This window comes from Micromesistius poutassou (genome assembly GCF_964030765.1).
Source record: "Micromesistius poutassou genome assembly, chromosome: 3".
NCBI lineage: Eukaryota > Metazoa > Chordata > Actinopteri > Gadiformes > Gadidae > Micromesistius > Micromesistius poutassou.
In genome coordinates, this window is record NC_140273.1 from 7,083,118 (window position 1) to 7,094,845 (window position 11,728).

Below are 11,728 nucleotides of genomic sequence, written 5' to 3' on the forward strand. Positions count from 1 at the left end.
TGTGTGTGTGTGTGTGTGTGTGTGTGTGTGTGTGTGTGTGTGTGTGTGTGTGTGTGTGTGTGTGTGTGTGTGTGTGTATGCATAGTTTGGCATATTAGATTACAATGTATTCCCTAAAGACTGTCTTGGGCATTCATTCATTAATTATACAGAATCAACTGCTGCCATTCATGCTGTAGTAGTTTGACCCCAAGAAGTTTGTTTGTGTAATTATATTAGTGAGCAATGAGTGCATCCCATAATATGTTGCACAATATATTCCACAAAAAACCTGTTGGACAACTGAATATTAAAGCATTCAATAGATTTAGAGATTCAATACAACTGTAACAATGCAACCTGCAGAATAAATTGAGTAAATATGTTGTTTATAAAGCCCACATGGTCCATATATATTTTCAATAAATGACAGATATGACATTTTTGTAAATAATGTCATAGTATTCGAGAGGTGGATAAACAGAAGAGTCAGAGAACAGTTGTTGAACTGTTTCTCTGACAGTTTTCTTGAGGTTCAAAGCTAGTTTCAAACGTTGTGACAGAGTTGTGACAATGATTTGTCACCCACTCACCCGCCAGGATTGGATGCATGTTATTGTCAGCTTTAAACAGAAATGTCTTGCCCAAAAAGCAAAACATATACAATAAGCAGGATTTGTATTCAATTATGCTTCATTATGCACGTTTAGATAACCGATACACACACACACACACACACACACACACACACACGCACACGCACACGCACACGCACACACACATGCACACACCATTTATATTTTCAGTGGTCCTTCACTGTTCAGCTCATTGAAAAAAAACATAACCAAGATGAGTTTCTTTACTTTTGAGGCAAACTTTAATGATTAATAATTTGGTGATTAATGACAGTTGAGAAGTTTTTTCTTTACCCTTGTCTATTTTTAAGTTATGAAACAGTGATGTTAGATAACATTGCATATGCAATCAAGAACAGTGTCAGTTATCATTATGCCTATGCAGTGCAAACCACAAGAATAGCTTTATTCAGTTGCTGTGGCAACAGTTACCATGAGGTGAGAGGTGGATGTCCGGTATCCATGGAAATGCAATCGAGCAAACAGACTTCAGGAAACATGAGACTGAACTTCTTGTTGATAATGATCAATATTATTTTTGAGAGTGAGACTCAAGCTTGTATAAATAGTTAATTTGACCACATTTTTAGAGTAAAACATGGGAAATGTTCCTGTGGCAGGGGGGCAGGGCTAAGAAATCAGCTGGAGAAGGAGAAGCAGGTGAGGCTCTTTGGAGGAGCAAATGTTATATTTAGATATTTTTCTGGTTTGCTCTCTCTCAGGCACTGAAGTTGGCTACTAATTACATGCTATGTAGTGGCTGTCTCTAAAGCCCCAGGAGACACAAGATAGAACAAGGACTTCTGTTCATTGAGTGGTTTGTGTCTTACTGTTTATTAATCCCTGGGTTTGTAAAGTTGTCATCCTCTTCCACAAACCCCAGCTGTGGCAAGGATCAATTCTACAGTATCAATATGGTGTCGCAAATGTAAGGATGTGGGGTTTTCACTTTTACAACCTTTCAGTTGTATACAGCACCCCTTTATGTAAGTTCCTGTGATTGGTGTGCTGGGTGACATCAGATAGTGTGGTAATAAAGATGGGGGACCTATAAACCCAGATAGCCTGTTTCTCTAAAGGTTCTCTGACCTGGAAACTTTTTGAAAGTGATACGCTTTATGAAGCCCTGCTTTCCATTGGCTAGGAGACCACGAGGGTCTCCCTAACACACAGGAACATAGAAAATAGCTCCTTGCTGTCTGTATGGTTACATGCTAAAATGAATGTGACGTCAATGGTGTTTGAAGTGGTTTTCATTGAAAATAAGTGTGTGTGTGTGTGTGTGTGTGTGTGTGTGTGTGTGTGTGTGTGTGTGTGTGTGTGTGTGTGTGTGTGTGTGTGTGTGTGTGTATGTGTGTGTGTGTGTGTGTGTGTGTGCATTTGTGTGTGCCTGTGCGTGCGTGTGTGTGTGTGTGTGTGTGTGTGTGTGTGTGTGTGCTTGTGCCTGTGTGTGTACGTGTTTGTGAGTATGTGTATGTGTCTGTGAGTGTGTTGTTTAGTTTTTAGGAGAGTGAGAGTGAGACTCACGGTAAAGAGAGAGCCAGAGAGAGAGAGAGTGGAATGGACAGACGCAGACATAAGTGCAACACTGCCTAGAGCCATTTGTGCTTCCAAGACCACTCTTAACTGTCACTTAGACTTGTGCGACTTCCGCACCCACAGACAGCTCTTCTGGAAGCAGCGATGGTCTTTCCTTCACCTCGCTGTCTCTGGCCCTCCCTGGACCGTGGTGGGACTCACTAATTGGAGCATCTATTTATGGACACATTCCTCTCCCTTAACGCTGTAACATAGAGCTGCTCTAATGCAGGGCTTCTCATCATTTGCTTCATAATGCATCTCTCCAACAGGGATGATGAGGTGCAATCTCATTTGGCCCAAATCGAATGAAACAGAATCTAATCCTGAGATTGAACGTCCACTCGCCGGGTTCCGTCACAACCAGGAATGCGTTTGACCCAAAAGTTTTGCCCAAGAGAAGAGATTGCGAGAACACGGGAGTTCAATTGATAATTTTTCTCAGCAGCCCCAGATGACCCCCCCCCCCCGCCCCCACTCCCTCACTGATCACTCTGTCTCTCTCTCTCTCTCTCTGTCTCTCTCTCCATCTCTCTCCCTCTCTCTCTTTCTCTCCATATTTCTCTCTCCCTCTGTCTACTCCTCTCTCACTCAGTCACTCTCCCTCTCTTTCTCTCTCTCTCTCTCCATCTCTCTCTCCCTCTGTCTACTCTTCTCTCACTCAGTCACTCTCTCCATATATCTCTCTCCCTCTCTCTCTTTCTCTCTCGCTCCATATATCTCTCTCCCTCTCTCTCTTTCTCTCTCTCTCCACATCTCTCTCTCCCTCTGTCTACTCCTCTCTCACTCAGTCACTCTCTCCATATATCCCTCTCCCTCTCTCTCCATATCTCTCTCTACTCCTCTCTCACTCAGTCACTTTCTCCATTTATCTCTCTCCCTCTCTCTCTTTCTCTCCATATCTCTCTCCTTCTCTCTACTCCTCTTTCACTCAGTCACTTTCTCCATATCTCTCTTCCTCTCTCTCTCCATATCTCTCTCTCCCCCTCTCTACTCCTCTCTCACTCAGTCACTTTCTCCATTTATCTCTCTCCCTCTCTCACTTTCTCTCTCTCTCTCCATATCTCTCTCTCCTTCTCTCTACTCCTCTCTCACTCAGTCACTTTCTCCATATATCTTTCTCCCTCTCTCTTTCTCTCTCTCTCAGTCACTCTCTCCATATATCTTTCTCCCTCTCTCTCAGTCTCTCTCCATATCTCTCCCCCTCTCTACTCCTCTCCCACTCAGTCTCTCTCTCTCTCTCTCTCTCTGTCTGATACACCCACCTGTAAAGTACAAAAACAACATTGGTTATAAATAAACAAACGGGGGGACGAAACACGTGATAAAGTGTCTGAGGGAGGATTAACTGCAAAAAAAAAACAGGAAGGGTAAAAAAAAAAGAAGAAGAGTTTCCATGGAAACTATAAGGTTGTGTCTAATTGCCAGTAAGTGTTCCAGTCCTAAAATAAGAAAAGCATGATGGCCAGGGTTTTCATGGTCGCTGGCTGTAAACACAGCCTGCCTCTTCAGAGCCGCCGAATCCGGGCCAACCAGCCCTCGGCAGAGGAGTGGGTTTAAGATGTGGGCGTCCCGCTCTACCTTGGTGTAGCGTCACGGGTTATTTCCGGAGGTGAAGGGGCGGCATAATCCACAGCGGGTCCTAATCTGCGGTACCACCGGGTCAGCAGGGGAGAGCGACACAAACAAATGAAGTCGGGGTGATTGGATCATCCGCGTGCAGCTGGGAGGACGTGCGTTGTGCATACAGTAGGAGCGATGTGACCTAAACTCTCTTCTGCCAGGCGGTCGGGGGCCTTTGTTGTCTGTTGTGACCGGGACTCACTGCGCTGGTCTGCTTCTCTGACTGTAGGCCTTGTTCCAGTTTGTACATTCACAAGACGATCGTGAATTTACACACGCAGTGTACATTCATTCAGTGTTATCCCTGAATATGCCCCAATTCAATGTATTATAAATACATAATACAAATACATGTACATTATTTGCTACAACGTTAAGAGTCGATTTATGACCAGATCTGACAGACAGACAGACGGAGGGACAGACAGACAGACAGACAGACGGAGGGACAGACAGACAGACAGACAGACGGACTGTAGGTAGGTATTTAAATGCAAAACATATTTGAGAGAGACAACTCCCAATGCAACATATGATTTGTAAAGCGTCCTCTCTCAATGTCATCTTAAACAAATACCGGATCATTTTGGGGGTTACCTCAGTTGGTCAAAAACATAAATAAATAGCTACAAATATATAGCCAATAAACTATCACTTTTCCCATTATAAAACCCACAAACCACACACCTGCACTGTGGGAAACACAACTGTGGGTTTTACAAGAGTAATCATCGGCGTGACAGGCATGTCTCCCTCGCTCCCTCTCCCATCACCCACACACTGTCACGGACCCAGAAGGATGCCTCCCTCGCGCTCTCTCCCTCGTGCCCTCTCCCTCGCCCACACACCGTCACGGACCCAGAAGGATGCGCGCGCTGAGCAGGGGCGTCACAGTAATTCACGCGCGGCGGCAGAGCGTGGGCGCAGTTTTGGACTATGGCGCAAAAAAGACCTCGGACCGAACATGAAAGTATCTAAGTTTATACAAAGGTTGCTATTTGTTTAGTGGCTTGTATACTTTTGTTTGTAACAACTACAAGACGAGCGAAAAGGGATTCGTGTTCCCAAGAGCATGAAACCAACGTCATCTCTAAAGTAATTTGGAGCCACCGTCACATAAGGTAAATACTACACCTTTTCTATTCAAATGTATCCACTTGTTTAGTTCAAACTATAATTGTAGCCTACTTAAATATCCATGACATTTTCCAAATCCATATGTTGAGAGGTTTCATAGTGAAATAGGCCATTTTCTATCATCATAAACATGATTCCATACCAATGCCTTAATGTTGTCAAATGTTGGCTCGATGTGTCACAAAAAAAAAACTGACATCAAATAATCGATAATCACGCAAAGTGATCAATATTGTCAAAAATGTCCCTCTCGCTTATAACAAGTCGAGTGTGAAAACGCGACGGATAAAATGGAAAGATTTTCAAACGGATCGTTCGTTTCATGGGAAATATTCACTCGTGTCGAACATTCCTCTGGGCGCATTGATTTTCAGGACTGGACAGCTCCGCGTGCCCTCGGTGTCATTGACAGATGTCACGGCATCTGCGTCTGCTTACCCAATCAACTTTCGTCATTGTATTGGAGCAGTCTACTATAGGTAGTAGTATAAGCCTAGAGGCCCTAGACACATACATCAACATACAACATACAAGTGACGTCAACGTTTAAAATACATGAATTATATGCAAATATAGTACAACAGTTCTAATGTTTTCAGAAAGATGAGCAAATAGTCCTGCAGAGGTGATTTTGATGTTCAATGTTAGACAACTCCACCATTAACAAAGCCAATAGTGCAAATAAATTTTATTTTACTTTTTGTTTCTTTAACTATCAAATGGCTGAGCCAATATGATATTAACTTAAGTTGTGAACCTGCATTCTGTGTGAAAATGAGAATACAGCCATTCTGCAAAATGTCTATACTTAAAAATAGTGTATTGTGTCTTCCCGTCTTGTTTTTTTTCGAGATAGTAATATAGATATGTCAGAAGAAAGCTAAAGGGACATTAAAATGGGTACTTGTTACTCTCTCTCTCTCTCTCTCTCTCTCTCTCTCTCTCTCTCTCTCTCTCTCTCTCTCTCTCTTATTTCCTTTTTTCCATCGTCTTATTCCTTCATATTCCCCTCAGAGCCCAGATTAAAGAGTCAGGGATTAGGGTGTGCAAGGACAGACGGCTACCTTTCGTGCTGTTGTTGGAGGGTGGGGATTAAGGGAATGTAATCTGGTATTTGATAACGGGCCTCCTTCATTCTGTGCAACACACGTGTCCAAACACACACACACACACACACACACACACACACACACACACACACACACACACACACACACACAGCCCTCAAAGACACAGATGAAGACTCAGAGACACACACATTACAAGTGTATTTTCCCGTGGGATTAATCAGATCAGGATGTTGATTCCGCTGACGTATCTGGACTGAGATGCGTCAGGAGTTCAACATTACTGATGTCATAGTTCACCTGAGATGGCAGTTGAGGTCATGCATAGATTAACTGAACTTCCTGCTTTTTGCAAATATCTCATGGGGCAACACGGCAGAGGGACTGCCACCTGTGTGGGTGTGGGCGTGTCAGTGCCTTTGTGTGTGAGAGAGAGAGAGAGAGAGAGAGAGAGAGAGAGAGAGAGAATATCACGTAACATCTGGTTTGCCTTAAGACATGAGGTAATGCTTTACACGATTTGATAATGCGATATGCTGCACATATATGCAAATACACTCATATGACCAAATAATAACATATTGGTTAATCACACCCAGTCTCATAAGTTGCTGTATAGGTGGTTGTATTTCCTGTGTGGCGTGTGTGTCCTGACATACGTTAACTCTGTGTCAGACAATTAAACCCTCTCACTGTGGTTTGTTTACACTTTGCTTCTATGTGCTTTGTCTTCCTGTCCGACCACGTTCCCCAACCACCCTCCTTCTTTAAAGAGCGGGTCCTAGCTGTTCCTCCAGCCAGCCGAGAGCTGTTCCTATGGAGACGACTAATAACTATCATCATCATGTGTTAATTACAGCTGCTATCGCTCAGGGACATATGGACCTGTCTCGCTCACTGCCCAGAACACCAGCTTGAACCGTTCTTACATCTAAAATACATGCTCAGAGGCGCAGCGGGCTATTTTAAGGCAAGAAGGAAACTTGCAGTTGAACAGTTAAAGAGGAAGAAGGATTGAACTACATTACATCTTACATTACTCAAGTCAATGCAAGTCATTGAACTAAATCAATCAATCAATCAAGGCAATAATATACTAATAGAGATCAGTTTTCTTGTCTCTGAAATTATCTTTGGGTCAAAATTCGGAAGTGTTCCTTTTCCCAATGAGGGCAATAGAACACTTCTCCTTGCGTATTCGAGGAAACTATGGGTCTTCGCACTCAGTTGTTCGGACTTGGCAAGGAATCAAGTCAAAGGTCGTCAAAAGTCCCTTCTCGGATCCCAGATAAAATGGCACACATCCGGGCATTTTGAGTGTACTTGCCTGACTGCAGACTTTTGAACGGAACTGTACTAGGCTGCGACTGACGACGTTTCACAAGTCCACAAGAACACAAGTACAGACAAGAACACAGATTTAAAAAGGCCTTAAGACACAAAGCAACAAAATATAGGTAATAGTTCCTATTATATACTTTTATAATGTAGATGTGTAGTAGTAGAGGAGAGCAGGTGTAGCTCACTAAGTTAATTATGGGTCTGTAGACATGCCAGTTCCCGTATTAACATCATGAGAAACACCTGTGTTCGCCCCTACTGCCCCAACAATATCATCCCTTATTGATATCATCCCTAGGCTTGTTGCTGGATATGCCCTCAAAAAAACACTGTTTTTCTTCCTTCTTTGAGCGCCCTTGATGCTTGAAAATCAGCATCTGTGGTCATACACAACTAACTGGCACAACCTTCTTTGACAATTCTTCTTTGACAATTCTTAAAACATCTTAAAACTCATGTGAACTTGTTTCATCCACAGGCCTTATATTCATCCCACTTATGATTCCCAGAGTAAAGATCTTGATGGTCATCATTGACAGAACACTCATGACATGTAGATGTCTCCCCACTGTTGTGATTATTTGTATTATTTAATTATTTTATTTGATTATTTGTTTATTTGTATATTATAGGAATATGATATGTATTTATATTTCCACAGGATTGCACCTTATTTCTGGCCCGGTAGCAGTGAGTCGCTGTCATCGGTATAGGAGGGAGAGTGGGAGAGAGCATATAGGATATAGCAGCTATGATTCTATGTTGCTAGGGCGGTGGGTGCTAGTGTCCTGGGGTGGTGGGTGCTAGTGTCCTGGGGTGGTGGGTGTCCTGGGGTGGTGGGTGCTAGTGTCCTGGGGTGGTGGGTGCTAGTGTCCTGAGGTGGTGGGTGTCAGGGTGCTAGGGTGGTGGGTGTCAGGGTGCTTGGGTGGTGGTTGCTAGGATGCTAGGGTGGTGGTTGCTAGGATGTTAGGGTTTAAGGGTGCTAGGGTGGTGGTTGTAAGGATGCTAGGATGGTGGTTGTTAGGATGCTAGGGTGTTAGGAGGCTAGGGTTGTGGTTGTTAGGATGCTAGAGTGGTTGTTAGGATGCTACGGTGGTTGTTGGGATGCTAGGGTTGTGGGGAAAGATTCAGTCATGCGGGGAAAGAATAGAATAGAATAATCCCAAGAAAATCATTGCATAACCTTGGCCAATAGAGGCCGGCCTGGTCAGTTGGCTAACTTCAAACTCATTCAAGCCCCAGCCAATGGCCTTTGTGTCGCTATGTTGGTTATGCAATGATGCGCTTTTTTGGTCGCTCACTTTATGACAGCTAATAACAGACAGTGGTCACCAGCTGACCTTGTCACCAGGACAAATAACAGATCAATTGTTCTATCAGTAGATTACTACTGATTCATCTCTTTTGCAGACCTCTACCCTCGTCACTGCTGGACTGGTTTTCCAGCGCTAGTTAGCCCTGAGGTCCTTCGGGCTAACAGCTAGCAAAGACCCCAATCAATAAGCTGTTATTAAACATGTCTGTCTGATCTACGTCAGGCAGGGGACGGATGCATCTCTGCTAACCCTGTTATTACACACGCTAGTTTATATATGTATATATATACGTATATATATATATATATATATATATATATATATATATATATATATATATATATATATTATATTCATATTTGTGATTCAATTGGTGATCTAAAGTGTAACAAATGAAAACCACTTTCTTTTCCTAATCCCCAGGAGATGTATGACCGGGATGAGGTGCTGACATGTCCCGCCGGACAGATCTGATCCCACATCGTCTCCTTATCCCAACAACAGGATTTTAATGGTCGGAACGATCCGTCCCAGAATCCACTACTGCCACCAGAGACACAGTCTGGTCATCACTGGGGCCATGGGAGCAGTAAGGGTCAACAGGTGAGTCGCTGAGGACCCTGTAGGCCCTCAGCCGCAGCTCGTATCACCAAAGCTTCCTTCTCAGAGCTTTACTTTTAGTAAACCTAGGAGACATTTTATACCTTGAGCTGTTCTTTTATTACAAATGTACATTTGACATCATGTCCCTTACTTCCCTTAAGTCCCTCTTAACCCCCCTCTCTGTTCTGCATCTCCCTAAAGATACAGCATCGTATCCACAGACGACGACACCCTGAAGATCTCCAGCCTGGGTCTCCACAACGGCCACGGGCCCCTCGCACAGCAGACCCTGGCTGGGGCCCGGGGCAGGAGCGAGGCAGGAGGAGGAGGAGGAGTAGTAGCGGGCGGAGGTGGGTTGGAAGAGGCTCCAGGAGACGGAGACGGAGTTGGGGGAGGAGGAGGGATCATATCCCTGAGAGCGGCCAGCGAGCCGGTCCTGTACAACGGGCGGCGGCCCTCCCCGTCGCGGCGCCTGGGCGTGGACCTGGCCATGGGCTGGGGCCTGCACAAGGGCCGGCTGCGCAGCCGCTTCGTGAGGAAGAACGGCCAGTGCAACGTGGTCTTCAACAACATGGAGGACAAGCCGCGGCGCTACCTGGCCGACATCTTCACCACCTGCGTGGACATCCGCTGGCGCTACATGTTCCTCATCTTCACCACCACCTTCCTTCTCTCCTGGCTGCTGTTCGGCCTGGTGTTCTGGGGGGTGGCGCTGGCGCACGGGGACTTTGACCTCCGGCTGACCCCGGCGGGGGAGGGGCGGGCCGCGGTCGAGGTCACGCCGGGGGGCCCCGAGTGGCGGCCGTGCATCCTCCACGTGCAGGGCTTCATCGGGGCTTTCCTCTTCTCCATCGAGACCCAGACCACCATCGGCTACGGCTTCCGCTGCGTGACGGAGGAGTGCCCGGTCGCCGTGGTGACGGTGGTGGTGCAGTCCATCGTGGGCTGCATCATCGACTCCTTCATGATCGGCACCATTATGGCCAAGATGGTGCGGCCCAAGAAGCGCGCGCAGACGCTGCTCTTCTCGCACAACGCCGTGGTGGCGCTGCGCGACGGCAAGCTCTGCCTCATGTGGCGCATGGGCAACATGCGCAAGAGCCACATCGTGGAGGCGCACGTGCGGGCGCAGCTCATCCGGCCGCACGTGACGGAGGAGGGCGAGTACCTGCCGCTGGAGCAGAAGGACATCGACGTGGGCTACGACGACGGCCTCGACCGCCTCTTCCTGGTGTCGCCGCTGGTGGTGGTGCACGAGATCAACAAGAACAGCCCGCTGTACTGCCTGAGCCGCGACGAGCTGCAGAGGGACAACTTTGAGATCGTGGTGATCCTGGAGGGCATGGTGGAGGCCACGGCCATGACCACGCAGGCCCGCAGCTCCTACCTGGCCCGCGAGATCCTGTGGGGCCACCGCTTCGAGCCCCTAGTGTTCGAGAAGGGCTACCGCTACCACGTGGACTACTCCCGCTTCCACCAGACCTACGAGGTGCCCGCCACGCCCCTCTGCAGCGCCAAGGACCTCTACCACATGCGGGGCCGGGACCCCTGCACCTCCCCTCCCTCCTCCTCCTCCTCCTCCTCGTCAGCCGGCTCCTCCGACGGCTCGCGTTCCCCGTCGCCGTTCGTGCCGCGGGTGAACCACCGCCTGCTGCCCCCTCACTCGCCCAGCGCCTTCTGCTACGAGAACGAGGTGGCGCTGTGCTGCGGCGATGAGGAGGACGAGGGGGAGGAGGAGGAGGAGGAGGAGGAGGAGGAGGAGCAGCACCTTGGACAGGAGCTGCAGGAGGAGATGCAGGAGAAGATGCAGGCCAAGAAGGAGGTGGGCTGGAACAACTTGCGTCTGGGCTTCACGGAGCGGTTTGGGGAGGAGCAGGCCGTGGAGGCGCTGTGCGTCCTGGACATAGAGAGCCAGATCGACTATGACCGCCTCCAGCCAGCACTCCCGCTATACATCAGCAGGGAGTCTGGGGTGTGAGGACGTGTAGGGTCACAGCCTGGGCTGGTCATGTGACTCGCCGGTGCCCCTCTCTGTTTTGTGTGTCGGTCCGGTTATTGCATTGACAATACAAGGAATGGAAGCAAACTCAGTTTTATCTTATTATTTATCAGAGACATGGATATCTACAGTACATATACTATTTAAAGTCAAAGAGATCCATGTTGTGCTAAATCGTCCGTCTCCTGAAAAACATTTACAGCATTGTATATTTAATTTAATGTATAACTTGATTTTATTTTGTAAATAGCGTCGAAGGCGTTACGTGTGATGACCGCAGATTCATGTTAGGAAGGAATTTCAGAAAGTCTTCAAGAGTGAACCGAAGAACAAGGGTCCTCAATGTCTAAAATCCAGTTTGCACACATATTCTCAGCCTGGGTCCCAGACAAATCCCTCCAGCTCACGTTTCATGTTCTCAGCAGATAAGGTCTGGCTCCTCTTCCATGC

At 46.9% G+C, this 11,728-nt stretch overlaps 1 protein-coding gene across 1 annotated transcript; it reads left to right on the forward strand.

Moving 5' to 3' along the window:
- Positions 1 to 9,187: 9,187 nt before the first annotated feature.
- On the forward strand, positions 9,188 to 11,257 carry LOC311340247 (ATP-sensitive inward rectifier potassium channel 12-like; the record flags this gene model as incomplete). The annotated part of the gene is made up of 2 exons (XM_084465134.1): positions 9,188 to 9,279; positions 9,481 to 11,257. 2 exons carry the CDS (start codon positions 9,188 to 9,190, stop codon positions 11,255 to 11,257), a joined length of 1,869 nt encoding a protein of 622 aa, XP_084321260.1.
- Between the last annotated feature and the right edge of the window lie 471 nt (positions 11,258 to 11,728).